The sequence below is a fragment of the Onychostoma macrolepis genome, chromosome 11 (genome assembly GCF_012432095.1).
Source record: "Onychostoma macrolepis isolate SWU-2019 chromosome 11, ASM1243209v1, whole genome shotgun sequence".
In the NCBI taxonomy this organism is placed as follows: Eukaryota; Metazoa; Chordata; class Actinopteri; order Cypriniformes; family Cyprinidae; genus Onychostoma; species Onychostoma macrolepis.
The window spans coordinates 24,946,185-24,969,567 of NC_081165.1; the positions used below are offsets into that span (position 1 = coordinate 24,946,185).

Sequence of the window (23,383 nt, forward strand, 5' to 3'; positions counted from 1 at the left end):
CGCCTTGTACAGGTGGATGGTTTCCAACTTGTATGAGTCATATGGGAGTGCATGTGTGCATAGTTTAACCTTATTTTATAACCATTCCTTTTGATTTTGTCCCATCAATCTAGAACTAGGGAGAGGTTTGTTTTTGTTATGTCACCCTGCCTCCAATGCAGAACAGGCAGTGATGCTGAAGCTTTATGAGGTATGCGTTTGGCCTGGTTAAACCAGTTGGTCCACTCTTCAAGTGTATTACTTGCCGCAGTGAGAAAACCATAAACAGTGAGAAGAGAACAGAGGTAAACACGGTCTCATCCAGTGTAAACTGTCTTCAGTATGGCACATTATCACTGCTGACACTGAACAAGGATTTAAAAGCTCACTTGATACAAGGTAAGGCTTTTCTTTGCTGTTCAAATTTACAACAGTACTTTGGACTGAACTATGTTGCGTAAAACAGTCCGTATGGTAATTCAAGTTTGGTTGTTTAGCAAGCGCAGGTATCCAGCTGTTTTTGTTATGAATGACTATGCAGCACTCGCACAGGTTATGCTGATTTAATTGTGTTTTTACTGTCATTTAGAGTGGTTTAATGTATTAATATTACTGCACTTCAGTTGTGTATTAAAGTATTGCACAGGGACAGTTATAAGATATTTAAAGTTGTGAATGTGTACATTAACATGATTTCTTTGGGGACCATTTTTTCTAAATACTGTTAGTGACTATTACTCTGTATCAAAACGAATGTTTCTGAAGCCCACATTTAGGTCCTGTACCTGTAATTTGTGTTTACTGTAAATATACATGTTAATAAATAGGTTTTGTGCATGTTAAATAGATCATATACTGTAGATAATAGTTCGTAATTAGATGTTTTTGAAACCTGTTTCAATGAAATGAGACAATTGAGTCATTTGAATAAATAGTTGAGCAGATTATCAAAATCTGTGCCCTTACAGATGATCATGGAAGCACCTGGTACCGCTACGATTATGCATGTTTAATACAGAGGGTGTGGTTAACAAGGTGAGGTCTGTTCACAGTTTTCTTTGTCTGGACTAACCTGTTCCTAATGCCCTCTTGTTACACTATCCCTGAACAATTCCTTGAATACCTCAGTTTAATCTGTCTGCCAGTGGGATAAATGCAGATGTTTCATTAAGAATTAACGTCTTTAAGAATGAATTGCACACAAAGATAGATGTCCTTGTGTCAACTGGCAAAGTGTAAAGTAAATTTAAATGAAGTTAGTGTTGTTTGCTCAGTCTTGTTTCATTTTGAGGCAAGGGCTTTTTTCATTCAATGATGTTCATAGTTCACATGTTCAAGTCTGTCATTGCATTATGACCAACCATTAACAATTACATTTGTCAGTAGTTAATAAGCACTGAAACCTGGGTGTCTTGCTACCGCTCAATCATTTCTTTTGCATCAACAGGTTTGAGATTCGGAGGCTTTTTTTCCACTGTAAATATATACTAGTGAAATGGTATGACATCTCTTTTTTTATTTTTATTTTTTCCAATCTGTATCTGAACTATATTTTGTGTACGCATTTTGTGTGATCTATCAAATATACTTTAAAGTTCATGTACTTGTCATTATTAGGAGTAAATGCTAAATGAATTAATTAAATATTAGTAGCGCAGTTTGGCAGAGGTTTATGTTTATCACCAAAAAATTAAAAAAAAATGCATGAATTTAATTTCAAGAAATATGAAAAAAATAAATAAATACACCATGTTATTATCTTGTAACTTGCAGGCTCTTCGAAGAAGCCTCTCTGACAGCCTTCTACTTGAAGATGACAATGTGTCTGTAGAGGGTTTGGAATACACAGACCTGCACTTTCATGAAGGTACAGCTTCATGACTGTTTGAATATTATTATTATTATTATTTTTTTTAACGTCATTGTGTATTGATTGAGCTTTATATTGCTGGTTCACATTTACTGTGGGGGAAAATGGCTTGCTGTGAACATTGATAAGGTGGAAATTTAAGGATAACCGTTTATGAAAGACTACATTTCACGTTACATTACATTTCCATTTCAGATGATGAAATTGTGGGTGCCAGTGGTCAGTTTGAACTAAAGAGGAATGAACAAAAGAAGAATGAAGCTGTGGACATTTTAAAGTTGATTGTTGATGACAAGGAGATAACGAAGCATGGTTTGAAATCCAGCAGGAGCTTGGAAAGCCTGGATATCAAAGCTCCAAATGAGGTCTGTGCACATCACATTCACTTTTTTTTTTTTTTTCTTATGAAACCCCCAAACAAATTAATTTACAATTCAAATGTTTCAACAGGTGTGGAAAGATTCATATGACAAGCTCTTCAATACTAAAGTCAAGAAATTCATGAAAGGAAATAAAACTCTTAAGGAAAACAGACATGGCATACACGATGGATCAATGACAACCCAAACACTTGACCGCAAAAGTGGTCGAGTAAATGTTTCTGCTTTACTTGAGAATGCAGATCGAATGCGTCTCACTTCATATGAAACAGAATTTGACAATCATGCAGGGCCATATGACTCCGAAATGTTAATACAAGAATCTGACCTGCTCAGATCAGCAAAGATCAAAACCAATATTTTGAGAGATGTTCCATCGCATCATTCCACAAAGAACTTGACCAGTGTTGATAGGGAAATCAACATACGTGGTGGAACATTTCCAGATCCAAAAATAGATGTTGGTGTTAATGCACCAGATTCAAATCTTGCACTGCCAAATACCCAAGGATCTCCGGTGATGCACCTCACAAAAGGACATTTTAAAGGCCCAAAAGCAGTGCTTAATTCTTCTGATATGGATATGGATGTACCATCGGTTAATGTCAAGAAGCCAAAATTTAAACTGCCAAAGTTTAGCCTCTCTGGAAACAAGAATGCAGACATCAGTTATGATGGAAGTATGAAGGGGTCAAAACTGGCATACCCTGAAGTAGCTGCAGGTCTTAATGGTTCTGATATACAAATTGATGGACCAAAGGCTGATTTCAAAGGTCTAAAAACAGACCTTCCAAACATGGACATGTCATCTGGAAAACTGAAAACGCCCACTTTCAGCATGCCTAATTTTGACCTGTCAGGACCCAAAATAAAAACACCTGACTATGATCTGTCTGCTCCCAAATTTAAGGCAGACTTTGATTCAGCAGACATCAACATCAGAGGTCATAAGCCAGATATCACAGCACCTGACATGGATGTTGATATTCCTGAAGGTACATTTAAAGGACCAAATTTCAAGAAACCCAATCTTGACTTGAATGCACCTGATGACGGCATAAATGTTCCTTCTGGTAACCTTAAACTGCCAAAAGTTGACTTCTCTGGTAGAAAGCCAGAAGGACCTGATCTTAAAATCAAATCTCCAGACCTGAATCTCAAAATCCCCCAAATTAAGGGAGGAATCGATACCCCAGACATGGACCTGACTCTGCCTCAAACTGATTTGAAAGGCCCGAACCTAGATATCAAATCACCTGATATTGATATTAATGGCCCTTCAGGTAAATTTAACATGCCAAAGCTAAAGATGCCCAGTGTTGGCATGTCAGGTTTGAAGGGGCCACATATGAACATGGATGCTGACATTGATAAGCCAGACCTCAATCTGAGTGCATCAACTCCCAAACTAAAGGCAGGGATAAACAGTCCTGATATTGACATTCATGGACCTAATGTTGATCTCACAGGTCCAAAAACAGATCTTACGCTTCCAGACATGGACATGCCATCTGGAAAAATGAAAAGGCCAACTTTCAAGATGCCTGATTTTGGTCTTTCAGCACCTAAAATGAAAAAGCCTGACTATGATCTGAGGACTCCAGACATGGATGTTTCGGCCCCAAAGTTTAAGGCAGATTTGAATTCACCAGATATCACGGCACCTGACGTGAATGTTGATTTCCCTAAAGGTAAAGTTCAAGGACCAAATTTGAAGACACCCAAAATTAACATGAATGCACCTGACCTTGACATAAATGCTCCTTCGGGTAAACTGAAGTTGCCGAAATTTGACATCTCTGGTAAAAAAGCAGAAGGACCAAATCTTAAAATCAAATCTCCAGACCTGAATCTCAAAAACCCCAAATTTAAGGGAGGAATCGATACTCCAGACATGGATCTGACTCTGCCTCAAACTGATTTGAAAGGCCCGAACCTAGATATCAAATCACCTGATATTGATGTTAATGGCCCTTCAGGTAAAATGAATATGCCAAAGCTAAAAATGCCCAGTTTAGGCCTGCCAGGCTTGAAAGGGCCACATACGAAGATTGATGCTGACATTGATCAGCCCGATCTTAATCTGAGTGCAACAACTCCCAAACTTAATGCAGGGATAAATGGTCCAGATTTTGATATTCATGGACCTGATGCTGATTTCAATTGTCCAAAAACAGACCTTGCACTTCCAGACATGGACATGCCATCTGGAAAACTGAAAATGCCCACTTTCAAGATGCCTGATTTTGGTCTCTCAGCACCAAAAATAAAGACACCTGAATATGATCTGAAGACTCCTGAAATGGATCTGTCAGCTCCAAAGTTTAAGGCAGATTTTGATTCCCCAGATCTCAACATTGGAGGTCATAAGCCAGATATCACCGCACCTGACATGAATGTTAATTTCCCAAAAGGAAAAATAAAAGGACCAAATTTCAAGAAACCCGATCTTGACATAAATGCACCTGATCTGAAGGGGAACATAAATTCCCCTTCAGCTAAACTGAAGCTGCCAAAATTTGGCTTCTCAAGTAGTAAGCCAAAAGGACCTGATTTTAAAGTCAAATCTCCAAAGCTGAATTTCTCTAGCCCAAAAATGAAAGGAGGAATCAATACCCCAGACATGGATCTGACTCTGCCTAAAACAGATTTAAAAAACCCAAATGTAGATATCAAATCACCTAATATTGATGTTAATGGCCCTTCAGGTAAAATGAATATGCCAAAGCTAAAAATGCCCAGTTTAGGCCTGCCAGGCTTGAAAGGGCCACATACGAAGATTGATGCTGACATTGATCAGCCCGATCTTAATCTAAGTGCATCAACTCCCAAACTAAATGCAGGGATAAATAGTCCTGATATTGACATTCATGGTCCTAATGTTGATCTCAAAGGCCCGAAAACAGATCTTAAACTTCCAGACATGGACATGCCATCTGGAAAAATTAAAATGCCAACTTTCAAGATGCCTGATTTTGGTCTCTCAGGACCCAAAATAAAGACTCCTGACTATGATCTGAAGACCCCGGAAATGGATCTTTCAGCTCCAAAGTTTAAGGCAGACTTTGATTCACCAGATATCACGACACCTGACATGAATGTGGATTTCCCTAAAGGTAAAATTAAAGGACCCAATTTCAAGAAACCCAATCTTGATATGAATGCACCTGACCTTGACATCAGTGCCCCTTCAAGTAAATTGAAAATGCCAAAATTTGGCTTTTCTGGTAGTAAGCCAAAAGGCCCAGATCTTAAAGTCAAATCTCCAGACTTGAATCTCAAAAGCCCCAAAATAAAGGGAGGAATCGATACGCCAGACATGGATCTGAATCTGCCTCAAAGTGACTTAAAAGGCCAGAACCTAGATATCAAATCACCTGATATTGATGTTAATGGTCCATCAAGTAAATTTAATATTCCAAAGCTAAAGATGCCCAGTTTTGGCCTGTCAGGTTTGAAGGGGTCACATATGAACATGGATGCTGACATTGATAAGCCAGACCTCAATCTGAGTGCATCAACTCCCAAACTAAATGCAGGGATAAACAGTCCTGATATTGACATTCATGGACCTAATGTTGATCTCACTGGTCCAAAAACAGACCTTACACTTCCAGACATGGACATGCCATCTGGAAAAATGAAAATGCCCAATTTAAAGATGCCTAAGTTTGGTGTCTCGGGACCAAAAGTAAAGATGCCTGACTATGATCTAAAGACCCCGGAAATGGATCTTTCAGCTCCAAAGTTTAAGGCAGACTTTGATTCACCAGACCTCAACATTAAAGGTCATAAGCCAGATATCACAGGTCCAGACATGAATCTTGATTTCCCTAAAGGTAAATGTAAAGCACCAGACTTAAAGGCACCCAGTCTTGACATGAATGCACCTGACCTCGACATCAATGCCCCTTCAGGTAAATTGAAGCTGCCAAAATTTGGTAAGCCAAAAGGCCCAGATCTTAAAATCAAATCTCCAAAGATGAATCTCAAAAGCCCCAAAATGAAGGGAGGAATAGATGCCCCAGACATGGATCTGACTCTGCCTCAAACTGATTTAAAAGGCCCAAACCTAGATATCAGATCTCCTGATATTGATGTTAATGGCCCTTCGGGTAAATTTGATATGCCAAAGATAAAGATGCCCAGTTTTGGCCTGTCAGGTTTGAAAGGACCACATATGAATGTGGATACTGATATTGATCAGCCCGACCTCAATCTGAGCACATCAACTCCCAAACTACATGCAGGGATAAATAGTCCTGATATTGATCTTAAAGGTCCACAAACAGACCTTACTCTTCCAGACATTGACAAGCCTTCTAGAAAATTTAAAATTCCCACTTTAAAGATGCCCAAGTATGGTGTCTCAGGGCCAAAAATAAAGACGCCTGATTATGATTTGAAGACCCCTGAAATGGATCTGTCAGCTCCAAAGTTTAAGGCAGACCTTGATTCCCCAGACCTCAACTTTAAAGGTCATAAGCCAGATATCACAGGTCCAGATGTGAATCTTGATTTCCCTAAAGGTAAATTTACAGCACCAGACTTAAAGACACCCAATCTTGAAATGAATGCACCTGGCCTCAACATCAATGCCCCTTCAGGTAAACTGAAGAAGCCAAAATTCGGGTTATCAGGTAGTAAGCCAAAAGGCTCAGATTTTAAAATCAAATATCCAAAGCTGAATTTCAAAAGCCCCAAAATGAAGGGAGGAATAGATGCCCCAGACATGGACTTGACACTGCCTCAAACTGATTTAAAAGGCCCAAACCTTGATATCAAATCACCTGATGTTGATATCAATGGCCCATCAGGTAAATTGAATATGCCAAAGTTAAAGATGTCCAGTTTTGGCCTGTCAGGTATGAAAGGGCCACATATGAATGTGGATGCTGACATAAACAAGCCTGACCTTAATTTGAATGCATCAGCTCCTAAACTAAATGCAGGGTTAAGTGGTCCTGATATTGACTTAAATGGACCCAATGCTGATTTCAAAGGTCCAAAAACAGACCTTACTCTTCCAGACATTGACAAGCCTTCTGGAAAATTTAAAATGCCCACTTTAAAGATGCCCAAGTTTGGGCCAAAAATAAAGACGCCTGACTATGATTTGAAGACCCCTGAAATGGATCTGTCAGCTCCAAAGTTTAAGGCAGACTTTGATTCCCCAGACCTGAACATTAAAGGTCGTAAGCCAGATATCACAGGTCCAGACATGAATCTTGATTTCCCTCAAGGTAAATTTACAGCACCAGACTTAAAGACGCCCAATCTTGACATGAATGCACCTGACCTTGACATAAATGCCCCTTCAGGTAAATTTAAGCTGCCAAAAGTTGGCTTTTCTGGTACCAAGCCAAAAGTTCCAGATCTTAAAATCAAATCTCCAGACCTGAATCTCAAAAGCCCCAAAATTAAGGGGGGAATCAATACCCCAGACATGGATCTGACTCTGCCTCAAACTGATTTGAAAGGCCCAAACCTAGATATCAATACACCTGATATTGATGTTAATGGCCCTTCAGGTAAATTGAATATGCCAAAGTTAAAGATGCCCAGTTGTGGCTTGTCAGGTTTGAAAGGGCCACATATGAATGTGGATGCTGACATTGATCAGCCCGACCTTAATTTGAATGCATCAGCTCCCAAACTAAATGCAGGGATAAATGGTCCTGATATTGACATTCATGGACCTAATGCTGATTTCAAGGGTCCAAAAACCAACCTTGCATTTCCAGACATGGACGTGCCTTCTGGAAAATTGAAAATACCCACCCTCAAGATGCGTGATGTTGGTTTCTCAGGACCCAAACTCAAAACATCGGGCTATGATCTGAATACCCCTAAAATGGATCTGCCAGCTCCAAAGTTTAAGGCAGACTTTGATTCACCAGACTTCAACATCAGAGGTCATAAGCCAGATATCACAACCCCAGACATGAATGTTGATTTACCTAAAGGTAAAATTAAAGAACCAAATTTCAAGAAACCCAATCTTGATTTGAACACTCCAGACTTCGACATTGATGCACCTTCAAGTAAATTTAAACTGCCAAAGCTGGGCTTCTCAGACAGCAGTCAAGAAGGACCTGATCTTAAAGTCAAATCTCCAAAGCTGAATCTTAAAAGCCCCAAAATAAAGGGAGGAATTGTCACCCCAAACATGGATCTAACTCTGCCTCGGTCTGATTTGAAAGGCCCAAACCTAGATATCAAATCACCTGATATTGATTTTAATGGCCCTTCGGGTAAAATGAATATGCCAAAGTTAAAGATGCCCAGTATTGGCCTTTCTGGTTTGAAAGGGCCACATATGAATATGGATGCTGACATTGATCAGCCCGACCTTAATCTGAGCGCATCAGCTCCCAAAGTAAATGCTGGGATTAATCATCCTGATATTGACATTCATGGTCCTAATGTTGATCTTAAAGGTCCAAGAACAGACTTGACAATTCCAGACACGGACATGCGATCTGGTCAAATTAAAATGCCTGCTTTTAAAATGCCTGACATTGGTTTCTCAGCACCCAAAGTAAAGACACCTGAGTATGATCTAAAGACACCAAAAATGGACCTCTCGGCTCCGAAGATTAAGACACAATTTGATTCCTCAGACTTCAGTATCAGAGGTCATAAGCCAGATATCACAGCCCCAGATATGAATGTTGATTTCCATAAAGGCAAAATAAAAGGACCAAATTTCAAGAAACCCAGTGTTCATGTGAACGCACCAGACTTTGACACTGATGCTCCTTCTGGGAAAATGAAACTCTCAGGAAACATGCCAGAAGGAACAGATCTTAAATTCAGCTCTCCAAAGATGAATCTTAAAACCCCCCGAATTAAAGGAGGAATTGATAGCCCTGATTTTCATGGCCTGGGGTCTGATGTTGATTTTGGTACCTATACACAGATGCATGCTAACAGCTATGCAGTCCCAAGAGGTAAAACGTATGGTCTTGATGCTCCTTCAAGAGACGTCAGAATACCGGCTCATCAGAAATATAGTGCCCCAGAATTTAACATGCAGGACCCCTATTATGACTTGAATAGAGACATGGAAGTTTCAGGAAAAGCTCAGTGGCCTACAATGCAAAAACATGTCTCTGGTCAGACCAGAATCTCTGGAGTAGGTCCAACATCTTCAGATGTTTACTACAATGATATGTCTGGGGCATTCAGGTCAGGACATCATAAAGCAAAAACAAGTAACTTTGATATTGATGGCAACTGGAACAATATATCAGTGCCTAAAATTCCAGTTTCAAGAAATAGAGAAAATGTAGCAGTGGGAATAAGTACCATGCAAAGATCAGGTGATAATGCAGGTTATTATAGGAAGATGGTTCCTAGACATTATTACACTACTGATGATATATGCTACACTTACAAAGGGATGCCTAGAAGAGATGGAAGGGGCTACAGGCAAATTGACCATAGTCGCAGACAGACAATGAGACATTTGCAAATACATGCAATGGATCTGGAGGTTCCAGAAAGCACTTTGAAAGGGTCAAAATTTAACGTTCTTAAACTAATATAGTAGGATCATTAATAGAAAGGGATGTGGGAGACCTTAGCAATCATGTTTACAGGGCTGATAAGAACTAATAGCATATTAAAAACTATAAAAACTTAGAGTAGAGTTTTTTCTACACTGCTTCTTAACACCGATGAACAAGCCTTTCCCTAAAGGAGATGTTATATTTGAAATGTTAGCATAAACTTACAGTAGCACAGATCATTAGGTTATAAGTTTTTAGAAGAGTTTATGTACTATATATATATATATATATATATATGTGTGTGTGTGTGTGTGTGACAAAATATGTGACTATATTATGTGGATCTTGCCTGATTAAATATTGTAAATCATATATATTTTGTAAATTATGTAAAATGCTACAGTAATGTATAAATACAGTGTGGATGAAATATACACATGTGTAAAGTTTTGTCTGGAAAACAGTTTGTTTGGATAATATCTCTTGTTTCTTTCCAACTTTTTTTTTGTTTTGTTTTCATACATTTTTTGTGTTTTATGCTCATTGATACAGTAAGGTACACATAGGGGTATTTGTTTTGAAGGATGTATAAATCATTTGTGAAATATTCCTACTAACATTGTTGCTTCAAGATACAAAAGCAGTTGTTGTTGTAGAATACTTCAAATATTATGCAACTGAAATAAACATAATAGTGTACCCTTTTCTGAAATGGTTATTTAGAAAAATCATTTACCTAAATGCTACTTTAAAAAAGCTTGCTATATAAAGAGTATTTGCACATTATGACAAAATCTGCATGTACACTTTTAAAAATAAAGGTGCTTCACAATGCCATAGAAGAACCTTCCCCCCCCCCCTAAATGGTTCCATAAAGAACCTTTAACATCTGCAGAACCTTTCTGTTTCACAAAAGTTTATTTGTGGCGAAAGATTATAAAAAGGTAAGAAAGAGATGGTTCTTTAAAGAACCTTTGACTGAATGGTTCTTTGTGGAACCAAAAATGGTTCTTCTATATGGCATCGCTGTGAAGAACCTTTTAAGCACCTTCATTTTTAAGAGTTTATGTAAGAGTCTTTTGTAGTCAGTTATGATAATTAAAAGGTCAACCTAGCGAAACTGTTTTGCATACAGAAAGTGGACAGCAGTGTTGGTATTCTTAATAAACATTCTACACTGTAAAAAAAAAGAAAGTTGAGCCAACTTAAAGTTTTAAGGCAACCATCTTCAGCAGATTTTTAAGTTTTCTCAACTTGTCGTTTTAAGTTTATACAACACAAATTTGAGAATCTCCCACAAAAATAAGTTGAGTAAACTCAAAAATCTGCTGAAGCTGGTAAAAAATGTTTTTTTTTTAAAGTTCACTCAACTTTTTTTTTTTTACAGTGTAGCCCATGTGTTTAAGAATTGACCATAAAAGTAGCCTATTGTGTGACATGAAAATCTCAAAAGATTCACACTTAAAATTTGATATTAGAATTAGAGTAAAGAAATGTATGATTAAAAATTTCCCATGGACTTATTTGCATAATATTGATCTTTGATCTATTGCTTGATCTTGTGTCTGTCATCTATTTGCACACTGAATTTTGCTGAACACATTTTGCACTGTACTTTGTAGATTCTTTTGTGCTGCTGACTTGTCTGTTTTTGGAGCTGTGGCCTGGAGGGTAGAGCTTTATCAGGTGCTGTTGTAATAGTGGGCAAATAGGGTCTTGTGTTAGTCCTGCTCTCTCCTTCACTGTACATCTTTTACCTGAGATACCAATGGATAATTCTAACTTATATAAGTGATGTTAAAAATACTTGTAGGCTAAAGTTATGGAAATTCTTTGGTCAAAAAGTATTAAAACTCCTGCTTTCCTGTAGATCAAATAGTAGAGCATGGTGCTAGCAACGCCAAGATCATGGGTTCGATTCTCAGGGAAAGCAACAGCTGATAAAATGTAAAAACTGTAATTTGAATGCAATGTAAGTCGCTTTAAAGTGTCTGCTAAATGCATAAATGTAAATGTTAAAACTCTGAATCAATTATGTATAGGCTTGGGTCTAAATGAGCGAAACCGTTTTAAAATTAGTTTCAAAAGCAAAGTGACTTCTAGAACTTTTGTTGTTCAAAATTACTTGTTGAAAATATGGGTAACACTAGAATAAGGTGCCATTTGTTAACATTAGTTAATGCATTAACTAACATGAACCAATAATGAACAATACATTAATTACACTATTTATTAATCTTTGTTAAAATTCAGCCGTTCATTGTTTGTTCATGTTAGTTCACAGTGCATTAACTAATGTTAACAAACATAACTTGTGATTTTAATAATCTATTAATAAATGCTGTAGAAGTATTGTTCATTTTTAGTTCATGTTAACTAATGAACCTTATTGTAAAGTGTTACCTGAATATGATTAGTTTGACTTTATGGTTAATTTGACAAATTGTGACCCTTAAGTCCCTGGAGTATATTTTTAGCAATAGCCAAAAATACATTGTATGGGTCAAAATTATCCATTTTTCTTTTATGACAAAAATCATTAGGACATTAAGTAAAGATCATGTTCCATGAAGATATTTAGTGAATTTCCTACCGTAAATATATAAAAACTTAATTTTTGATCAGTAATATGCATAGCTAAGAACTTCATTTAGACAACTTTAAAAGTGATTTTCTCAGTATTTTGATTTTTTTGCACCCTCAGATTCCAGATTTTCAAATAGATGTATCTCGGCCAAATATCGCCCTATCCTAACAAACCATACATCAATGGAAAGCTTATTTATTCATCTTTCAGATGATGTAGAAAACTCAATTTCGAAAAATTGACACTTATGACTGGTTTTGTGACAATTATTAGAAACTATTATTATAAATACCATAAAGTTCCTGCAGTCACCAGTGTCCTCAAATAAATAAATAAACAACGAGGTTAGTAACTACTGTTGAGTTTTGGCAGATGCTTCAATCTGATTACCACTGCAGCGTGACGCAAGGGGAAAAGGTCAGGTTAGCCGTGTAGTTGCAGGTCTTGTTTTCCGGATGCAATCGGATTTTTTCGGCCTCGTGCCTCCATTTTGTACCGACTCGGTGATTTCCGGGATTTCGTAGAACTGGGTTCGCTGAAGCCCAGTGGTCCACCGCTGGAAGAGTATCGCTCTCAAACACTGGGCAGCAATGTTGATGGCAACAAGACATCCGTTTTTGTGAATCTTTGCCTTTGGTGCTTTCGTTTGACGCAGTGAACTGTTGGGAATAAGTTTACAGAGTTGGCAATAACCAGCCGTCAGTATGACAGCGGACCAATCTAAGCTTTCTTACGACTAGTTAACTTAGTTACCAGTGTTTTCGGTGGTCAGTCAGACAGCGGATCATCGGCGAAAGAGCAGCCGGTTACTGTTTAACATTAATGTTGTTTGGGTCAGGATCTCACATCGAGCGACAGGTAAGTTAAGCTTTGCTAACGTCTTAACAGCCGGAAGAATAAGAAGTCATCAAGTTGACCTATTTGTTATTTACCGTTCTTATTGAATACACAAGTGATTTTGCGCATATACTGTTTCGCTGGGGTTGTTTTTATTAATCAGCGAGTCGTTTAGACCGGTTTTGTGAACCTGTTCAACCGATTCATTCCAAAGATTCGACTCAAAAGAACAATTCGGTTACGAATCCCCATCATTTGCGTCGTTCGCAACATCGTTATTTCAAAAGTTTTGCTTTTACCTAATCAATACCTGTACGTGCTTGAACCTGTATCACATTTCACGACTCTTCAGGATCTTGTATGGCATGACAGGTATGGTCACTTAGTCTGTGTGTACTGTTCAAGTATTTGTTGACTCAGTTAGGCATGATCATGTTAACCACAAACTGGTTTGGCTTCTTCCACTGTTAATTTCCTTCGTTTTGCTGTAAAATTACTCTCAGCGAAACAAGATTTTAATTCTATGATCACATTGGTCTGACATGGCAGCGGTTTATGATACTGAGCATAAATATTATATGCTCCAAATGTGGTATTTGTATCTGTATTATGCTTTTAGAGACAAAATCTTTTAGAGGGCCAAACAAAAGTATACCTTGTGAGGTCTTTTAATGATTTTTTATTTTAATTGAACATTTTATTGAAGCTTTAGACAAAATATGAAACTGTTTTGCAGTATGTTTAGTATCATATCTGATATATCAAGTTTTTATGCCCATAAAACATATAGTATGATATTGGAGAATATGAAGTTTACACTTGATGAAGAAAGCAGAGCAATTTTATTTACAGCAAATATTTGGTACAAGATATTTATATTATGATGATGTGTATTTATTACAGCAGACTACTTACATAAAATGCATATTAATATTAGTTGTCACTCCATATCTCCTAATAATATGTCTTGTTAAGATTATATTTTAACGTTTAGTTTTATGATCGAAACGCTGTAGTTTTAATTATGGGGGACGAAACATGTAATGCAATGTTATATAGTAATAATAGAGATAATAATATTTGATAAGTTTATATTTTAACCTGATTTTTTCAAAAAAATTATGCATGGATAATCAAGTAAACTGAAGTTGCTTCAGTCTAGTAAGTGTTCATCTTGAAATATTACTAAGGATATTAAAGTTATTCTTATGTTTACTTTATTGGATGTTTTACTATTATACTAAATTATACTAAAAGGCCTTTTACTTGCTGAAAAAGTATAAACTCTGCAACAGCATTTTCCATTTTGATCATGTGGATAATGTAGACGGTTTAGAAATTCAAGTTTCAAATATGATACTGTAGGCTTTATATAGGGTTAAACACGTCTGGTCATGAGACATTTACAACTGCCAAGCAAAAATGTACGTACGACATCATGTCTGAACTTTACTGTTAATAACTGTGAAATACATCAGCGACTTGTCAGTGGCAAAAGTACATTTTCTCACAAAATTAAATTGTTTTTGTGGTCTTGATGTGAACCTTGCATTCCAGATTAAATGTAGCCAGCTGATTAAACTCCTACATCTGTACGTTTTTCACATGTGCTTTTATAATGCGTATCACAAACAGATTCATGCAACAGTTGGGTGTAATAAACAAGGCCCTTGTCAGATTTGGTACGGCTGATTAGAGCAGAGATAGTTGTTTGCCTGTTTTGGCCTGGTATGCGACAATGTGAGGAATGCCAGGTTTATTTTCTGGATAAAATGTTTTGTAGTGCATTCAATATTGTTAAAAGTCATCATTTTCTCACTGTCAAGTTGTTCGAAATCGTTATGATTTTTTTCTTTGGCTGAACACCACAGAAGATACTTTAAATAATGTTGTTTTCTGGTCACCACTGTGGAAGTCAATGCAGACCATCAACTCTTCATTCTTCAAAATATCTTCTTTTATGTTCAGGAACAACTGGAGGGTGAGTAAATGATGACAGAAATGTATTTTTTCCCCATTGTGTTTCCATTTAAATTTGTTTGCCTCTAAAGGTCACTAGGTTTAAAAGTGGGTTGATGAGTTTCTGTGACATAGGTGGGTTTATTTCTTTATTGTAGTGTCCATGTGCTCACGATCACATGCAGATTTCGGGAAACAAATCATATGCCATATCTGTTTTAGAGGTTTGTGTGGTGCATTTTGTAGTTTTATTTATTAGATATGTTCATACACAAAGCCATGATTAAATAGAGCAGCAACAGGTGTTTCGATTACAGCATATAATAGCTTGAATGTAATGAAGATGAGCCATTCAGGTCACAAGCATAATGGTTTTATACACATTTTGCCGTGCTTCACCCATTTTAACACTCTCTCAATTAGTCGTTGTGCAGCGGCAGATCCTGCTTAGTGACATTCCAGTTAGACCTGCTGAAGTTTTGTATCACTACACTTCATCTGTGGACATGTGAGCGAGCACTTCTGCCTGAACTGGTAGGGAAACTTTTTGGAAGCAAGGAAATTTAACCTGTCAGTGAACAAAAAAAAAAAAAAAACGAGGAATAGGGTTTTTTTGTTTGAGTATTTTTGAAACGTTCTATAGTGGAGCTTGCTGTCTGCTGTTGTGTAGTTCCTGGAAGAGTCAGGTAGTTTAGGAGGTACTGTGACGCCACATTGATGATGTTAATCACTAATACGTCACTGTGATGAGTCCCTGTTTTTAAAAGATTGTTTTAGTTACAACCATCTGTTGATTTGCCTGAAGCTGTGCATGGAAGTCTGATGGCTGTAATTCTTCCACCTCGCAGAGTTTTTGTGAGAACCTCAGACCAAGCGCTGAAGATTGAGTTGATTGTCGACGTCTTCCGTATTTGCCAAGATGCCTATTCCTCCTCCTCCCCCTCCACCTGGACCTCCACCACCCCCCAGCTTTAGCCAGGTCAGTGTAAAGTGTCATTTATTAACATTAGTTAATGTATTAACTAACATGAACAATGAACAATGCATTTATTAATCTTTGTTAATGTTAGTTAATGAAAATACAGTCGTTAATTGTTTGTTCATGTTAGTTCACAGTGCATTAACTAATGTTAACACAACTTGTGATTTTAATAATGCATTAGTAAATGCTGAAATTAACATTAACTAAGATTAATAAATGCTGTAGAAGTATTGTTCATTCTTAGTTCATGTTAATTAATGTTGTTAACTAGTGAACCTTATTGTAAAGTGTTACTAAAAAAGTTAATAAAATATCATTTAGATTTTGTAGTTTGCAGAGTGACACTACTTGTCATAACAACAACAACAAAAAAATTAATAATCTTATAACTTAAGAGACTGACTTTGACACAGCGTGTTGGTTTCACCATATAACGTTCATTTAGTGGAATTTTTTTAATATTATTGAGCATTAAAGCATTTGTTACTTTTTTTGGTAACACTTTACAATAAGGTTCATTAGTTAACATTAGTTAACAACATTAGTAAACATGAACTAAGAATGAACAATACTTCTACAGCATTTATTAATCTTAGTTAATGTTAATTTCAGCATTTACTAATGCATTATTAAAATCACAAGTTGTGTTTGTTAACATTAATGCACTGTAAACAAACAATGAACGACTGTATTTTCATTAACTAACATAGATTATTAAAATCACAAGTTATGTTTGTTAACATTAGTTAATGCACTGTGAACTAACATGAACAAACAATGAACGGCTGAATTTTAACAAAGATTAATAAATAGTGTAATAAATGCATTGTTCATTGTTTGTTCATGTTAGTTAATACATTAACTAATGTTAACAAATGACACCTTATTGTAAAGTGTTACCCTTTTTTTCAATAAATAATAATAAAACATTGTTGTCTTAAAAAAACAAGATGTATTCTTGAAAAAAGTTTTGCATATAATTTTATCATGTTTTTAAATATATATTCAATGTTTATGCTCCACAAAAAAATATCAAAATTCATTTTAATTTCAGAAATTTAGAACAATTTTTTTTCTTAAAGAGAAATTCAAGTCAATGAAATGCGTTTTTAGTGTATTTTTAAATAAATTAATAGATCAGGTTTTTTAACATACAAATGTGTTGACTTTCAGGCAAACACCACACCTCCAAAAATAAATCGAGATGAAGCTAAAGGAAGAGGAGCTCTGCTGTCAGACATCTGCAAAGGCACCAGACTGAAGAAGACCAGTGGGATCAATGACAGAAGTGCACCTGTCCTTGAACGTACGTCATCTGTAGTGCACTACTGCTGAAAATACAATTAATGTTTGACGTGAGCCAGCTAACCATGCAGTGTTTTTTTTTATTTTTTGGCAGAGACTGGAGGTCGAGGTGGAGGAGGAGGTGGAGGTGGAGGTGGAGGTAGTGGAGGTGGTGGAGGATTTGGAGGTGGTTCTGGGCCAAAGGCCATGGGAGGATTGTTCAGTGGAGGAGTGCCTAAACTACGACCAGTCGGAGGTATGTTTCCCTCTCACAGTGGGTAGTGCAATGATGGATTTTTATTAAGGCTACACAATAAAAATGACTTTTTCACCATTTTTAAAAATTATTTTTTATTAGGGATGCGCTGAAATTTTGGCTGCCAAAAATTATCGACTGAAAATGGCATTTTTGATTTTTGGCTGAAAAAAAAAAAAAATCAGTTAAAAATTATTAAAAATTCAAACTGAAAAAAAAGAAAAGAAAATCGATTAAATCAGTTAAAGATTCTGTTGCATACAACTGAATAAAAATAATATATTGATATTTAATATTAAATAATTTTCTGTCCAATTGTATTGTTTTACTTTCAATAAAAGTGTATTTTTTTTATTCAGTAAAATTAAAAGTATCGAGTCAAATTAAAAAAGTCTATAAAATATGAAATCATTATTAAAAAGCATTTTCAGTTTCAGTTTTGGGCCAAGTGCATTCAGAATTTTCGTTTTCAGTTTCGGCCCAGAATTTTCATTTCGGTGTAAGCCCTCATTTTTATTTATATGAAGATGCGCTAGCAAACTAAATCACCGTACTAACTCTAGAATGATTAATTCTTTCCAATTATGAAGTCAAATGGCCAAAATGTATTTTTTCATATCGCAGCATATTGCAGTGTCACTTTTCCCCCAATATCGTGCAGCCCTAATTATCTCAAACTGTTTGATTAATGTGTCCACACAGACAGCTCTGTAGGACGGTCAGCGCTGCGGCCGCCTGGCTCTCGCCCTGCAGTCCCTCGTGGCGTGAGTCATTCTGAACCGGACAGCTCCGGTCGTGGTGATGGAGGCCGCTCCTCACCTTCAGAACAGCCACGAAATCAACGTCCCTCCGTGCCAGACATCTCCAAACCGTCTTCTGCCAGCAGCTCCTCAAAACCCACCAACTCCGCTCCGCCTCCACCCCCGCCATTCAATCGCGGTGGCAACCGCGGACCCTCCTCAGCCCAACAGGGTTCTGGGGCACACAGTCGTGAGAAACCCCTTCCACCACCGCCTGCAAGCAAGGGGCCTCCGCCGCCGCCATCTTCTGCTCGGGATGGGCATCCTAGACATCCCCCTCTTTCATCTCGCTCCTCTTCATCCTCCTCCTCTTCCTCAAACGCACCTCCACCTCCTTATCGTCAGCCGACTAATGCTGCAAATGGTGACCCGGCCCCTGAGTTGCCACAGAGGCGAAACTCGCTGAACAAGAGAAGCCATGGCAATGCTAACGTCCGTAGCCAGGCTCCTCCTCCACCCCATGCCCAGCAGAACAGACGACCCCCGCCGCCATCACGAGATCCAGTGGTGCGCAACACAGGTAAAACACAAACTGAAAATTCTCTCACTACAGAATGAAATGAGATTAGAAGACAACATGACAACATGACTCACTGAACAGTATATAGAATTAAATGACCCAATTACCAAAATTGAATTACTTAACAAATAGGTTTTAAATGGAAAAAGAACTAAATGATGACTGTTTTTCATGAACTGTTAATTGAAATCACGGGTTTTCAAGTAAATGTAGATCTCATTTAAAGTGTTCATTCAGCTCCTCAGGTTCCTCCTCCTGTAATTCGTAACGGGGTTCGGGAAACACCACCCCCTCCGCCTCCTTATCGCGGCGGGCCACAAACGTCTTCTGAACCCCCTAGTCGAGGGAAGCCCCCTCCTCTGTCCTCTGCTGGACGTCAGCATTCAGGACATGCACCTCCTCCTCCTCCTCCACCTCTCCGCAATGGACACACGTCATCTGCCCCCAGGTCCTTTGTTGGTGAGTTCCATCAGATTTTTTTGGGAACATCAGTTCAGTTGATTCTCTTAGTTGCTAATTTGGTTGTTCGTGGGAAGTTCCCGTAGATCAGAACTTTGATTTCCAGAGTGGATCTGTAGTCTACTGTGCATCAGCACATAAAAATAACCCTGAAGTCAAATGAGCTCTCAGTAATTCAAATGCGGCCCACTTACTTCCTCATTACACCCGTCAACAAAGCCTTCTCAGAACGCGCAGATAAGTAGTTCTGAAAAATAAGATCATCGTTTTACTCATGACCATCATTAATGGTCATGAGTAAAACTTTAGTCATCATTAATTTACAAAAAACAGGTTTCTAAAACTCTTGGGGATTTGTGAAGGTTCATGCGTTACTAAAATAATAAAAATGTCAAATTAAAATAGTTTAATATGATTATGAAGTCACAAAAGGCTGTATTTTAGTCTGTTACATTGCGTGTTTCTGAGTTCATTTACCCGTGAGCAGCTCATGATCCAGTGTTTTCAGTGTCTCATGCGGCTCGGGTCACACTCCATCTCTGAATGTTGTTTATAATGTGCATTTAGGAAATTGAAATTGCAATATATGATGAAATAATTACAATATATGTTTTGACCAAATCATGCAGGCCTCTACTGTGAATAAATAGTTTTAAAATAAAAACCATCAAAATAAAATGATAATGATAAAATGAAAATAAAATTTTATTTGTTTACCTGCATGCCATGTGACAATAAAGCAACATCAGAAACCCCTGAACATCCAAATGTGTTGGTAAATTACAGAAATATTAACTTTAAAAACCCAGAAAATGTTTTGTCTGAAGGATTCGGCTGGGAAGAAAGCTTGGGAATCCGTTTGCTGGAGAACGTAGCTAAAGAAATATCAGCTTTTTGATTCTGTTCTATATTTCAGTATTTGACAGGTTGGATAAATCATTTTGACCAAACAGCTACCTCTTTCAGTTTTAAAATGTTTAATTCAAGAAATAAAACACAGAAAAAAAATCTTGTTTAAGGTAATCAAGTTTGATTACTATTTCACTATAAACACCAAAATTACTTTTATTAAACTAAACAAGCACATTAATATCAAATACAGTATTCACAATAGGCCTGAGGAAGTCTCTTACACTCACCAAGGCTGCAGAAAAAAACCATAATACTGTGAAATATTATTACAATTAAAAATAGCTGTTTTCCATTTTAATATATTTTAAAAACTCATTTATTCATGTGATGCAAAGCTGAATTTTCAACATCATTACTCCAGTCTTCAGTCTCGCGTGATCCTTCAGAAATCATTCTAATATGCTGCTCGAGAAACATTTATTATTATTATTAATGTTGAAAACAGTTTTTGCTGCTTTATATTGTTAATTTCGAAAGAACAGCATTTTTTGTAACATAAAATGTCTTTACTGTTACTTTTGATCAACTGAATACAAGTAATTAATTTCTTTCCTTCACTTAACCCCAACTTTTAAATGGCTGTTTATCACAGTTTCCACAAAATATTAAGCATCACATTTTTTATTTATAATAATAAATTACATTTTATAATTTATTCAAATAAGGAACAGTTATTTTAAATTATAATTACAACATATTTTGAACAAATAAATGTACTGTTCGATACTCTTTTTTTTGTGTGTGTGTGTGTGTTCATTGTGAATATTGAATGTATTGCTTTGAATTTTTAATGAAGCTTTAATTTGCTAAAGACTGGAGTAGATGGATTATAATTATTTTATATAGCAAAAACATTTATGAAAAATTCTTCCAACAGCCACATACTAAATTAAATGAATGTGCTCATCTTGACATGGCAGTTAAACATCAGCATATGCAAAGCTACTTGTCCACTAGGTAGTGCCTAAAATAGATAATGTTTTCTATTTATAAAATGTTTGATGTCTCTTCTCAGATGATTTTGAGTCCAAGTACGACTTCCACCCTATAGAGGACCTTCCCCCGCCTGAAGAATACAGACCCTTCACGAAGATCTACCCCAGCCAAAGCAACAGGGGTAAAGACCTTACTTTTAACTTTGACCTATCATTCATCCATAGAGATAAACACATTTCCTCACGTCCTCTTTATCTCTCCAGGTTTAGTGAGAGGTGCTCCTCCACTGCCTCCTGTTTTAGGGAAGTGAACACTGTTCAGGGAAGAGAAGGACCAAGAAGAGATGACACATAAACACATAAATGTGTACATGCATATACAGTAAATATTTATGTGTGTTTGCCACACAAACATTAATTGCACCTACAAATACATCGAATAACGTGACATCTTTCTTAAGACAACACTATAAAAACCTACATGATCTCTGATCCAAACCACTCCAGAATGCTGTACCTCTAGACCTGAAAACACTGTGCAATATTCCTGTGCTGCCTAGAAATGCACCTTTTAATATCGTGTCAGATGACAGCGGCACAGCAATGCGAGAGCAGACAACTCCAGTTCACATGAAGCTAGATGTGTACATTCCACCTGTTTCTTACAGCAACCAAATCTTTTAATTCAATGAGAAAATGTGTAGCACTTGTAGATTATTGATGACTATGCATATCAGACACAAAGTCTGTATTTCTCTGGACAATCATGTCATTGTATGTATTTTTATTCTTATTTTTTTCTTTCCAAACCAGTCAGGAATGAGTTTAATTCTGATAGCGTTTGCTTACACTACAAAGGCCACAGAACAGCTTTGTTTCCACAGTTGTGTTTTCCTCGTCATACTACAGAGTCAAAAAATATGGTCACATAGAGCTGATTTAAAAAAAATAAAAAAATCAGCTCCATGCTGAATTTAAACTACGTTTTACTGACCAAATATACACTAAGTGCCATCGAAGACTTGGTCTTGTTGGAGATCTGTGTTTTTTTTTAAACAGTATACAGATAGTGCCATCTTCTGGCTAATCTGCACCCTTTCTCCTGCTGGGTACCAATATTTCTGGGTCATTTACACATTGCTTTTCATCATTAGTGTTTTAAACCTAAACTGAATTTCAGGAAATAAATTTTAGTTGATTTTGTACAAAACACTACAAGTTTTCTAATGGGCGTATTTTAATTCTGTGACATTGTATTATATGTTATAAAGTGACCCAAGTATGTTCTTGGCACTTCTGGCCATTAATATAGAAGCTATTAATTAGGATTTGGTGACCAATCAGTCTGACTTGTAAATGTCATTTTATCTCTTTCTGAATGTTAAAATATGTGTCAACATAATTCTCAAATAAAAGGTGGAATGGGAATTAATGTGCTTCTTTACGATAATGCTATAATATAAATGTGTTGATCTTTGTTAATACACTTTGCTTTATAATTAGTCTTTTACATTAACTAAATATTTAGCCACTCCATGTCATAATTAACCAGTTAGACTGAGGTATAACACTGTCATACTGATGATGCACACTCACAAAACAACTCAGGGTTATTGTCTATATAGATTAATCTTGGAAGAAATTTGACTTCAGATTTCTTTAAATGTCACAACAGACAAACAACATAAGAGAACAAATGGATAAAAATAACTAAATCATGAAAAGGGACCAAAATGGTCTTGTCACCATTTTTAAACACCCTTAACATAAAATGTGAAACAAGATATCCTGTAAATGTATGTATTTTATAGCTTAGTTGAATAATTTAATAACAGCCAAATCAAACAGAATCACAGTCAAAAATGTCACATGATTATACATATTCTTAAAAGAAACGGAATGTAATTTTTCACCAGAAAATCTATTAATCAAGTCCACAAATCTCCCCTTAACAAATCCAGAAACTGCCCAACATAAATCCAAAATAATTAAAACATTATCCAACATAAAATAAATTCACATGAACAATTAATCAATTTAAACTCAAATACTCGAATGAAATGTCAATATAAGATAATATTATGCATGATTTTTAAACAATCAAATTTC

General features: G+C 36.6%; 2 protein-coding genes across 6 annotated transcripts; both read left to right on the top strand.

Moving 5' to 3' along the window:
- The first annotated feature begins 245 nt into the window (after positions 1 to 245).
- On the top strand, positions 246 to 10,437 carry si:ch211-69b7.6 (neuroblast differentiation-associated protein AHNAK). The gene is made up of 6 exons (XM_058790625.1): positions 246 to 378; positions 948 to 1,014; positions 1,427 to 1,477; positions 1,753 to 1,846; positions 2,045 to 2,214; positions 2,300 to 10,437. Exons 3-6 carry the CDS (start codon positions 1,475 to 1,477, stop codon positions 9,779 to 9,781), a joined length of 7,749 nt encoding a protein of 2,582 aa, XP_058646608.1. The 5' UTR covers positions 246 to 378; positions 948 to 1,014; positions 1,427 to 1,474; the 3' UTR covers positions 9,782 to 10,437.
- Positions 10,438 to 12,974: 2,537 nt separating this feature from the next.
- wipf2a (WAS/WASL interacting protein family, member 2a) lies at positions 12,975 to 22,702 on the top strand. Of its 5 annotated transcripts, none has more exons than XM_058792468.1 (8): positions 12,975 to 13,188; positions 15,975 to 16,105; positions 17,282 to 17,414; positions 17,508 to 17,648; positions 18,351 to 18,968; positions 19,206 to 19,427; positions 21,355 to 21,456; positions 21,539 to 22,702. In XM_058792468.1, exons 2-8 carry the CDS (start codon positions 16,046 to 16,048, stop codon positions 21,583 to 21,585), a joined length of 1,323 nt encoding a protein of 440 aa, XP_058648451.1. In that variant the 5' UTR covers positions 12,975 to 13,188; positions 15,975 to 16,045; the 3' UTR covers positions 21,586 to 22,702. The 5 variants fall into 5 exon arrangements, with proteins under 5 accessions (XP_058648451.1, XP_058648453.1, XP_058648454.1 ...); XM_058792470.1 differs by lacking the exon at positions 12,975 to 13,188 and adding an exon at positions 13,386 to 13,539; XM_058792471.1 differs by lacking the exon at positions 12,975 to 13,188 and adding an exon at positions 13,563 to 15,148.
- The last annotated feature ends 681 nt before the right edge of the window (positions 22,703 to 23,383 follow it).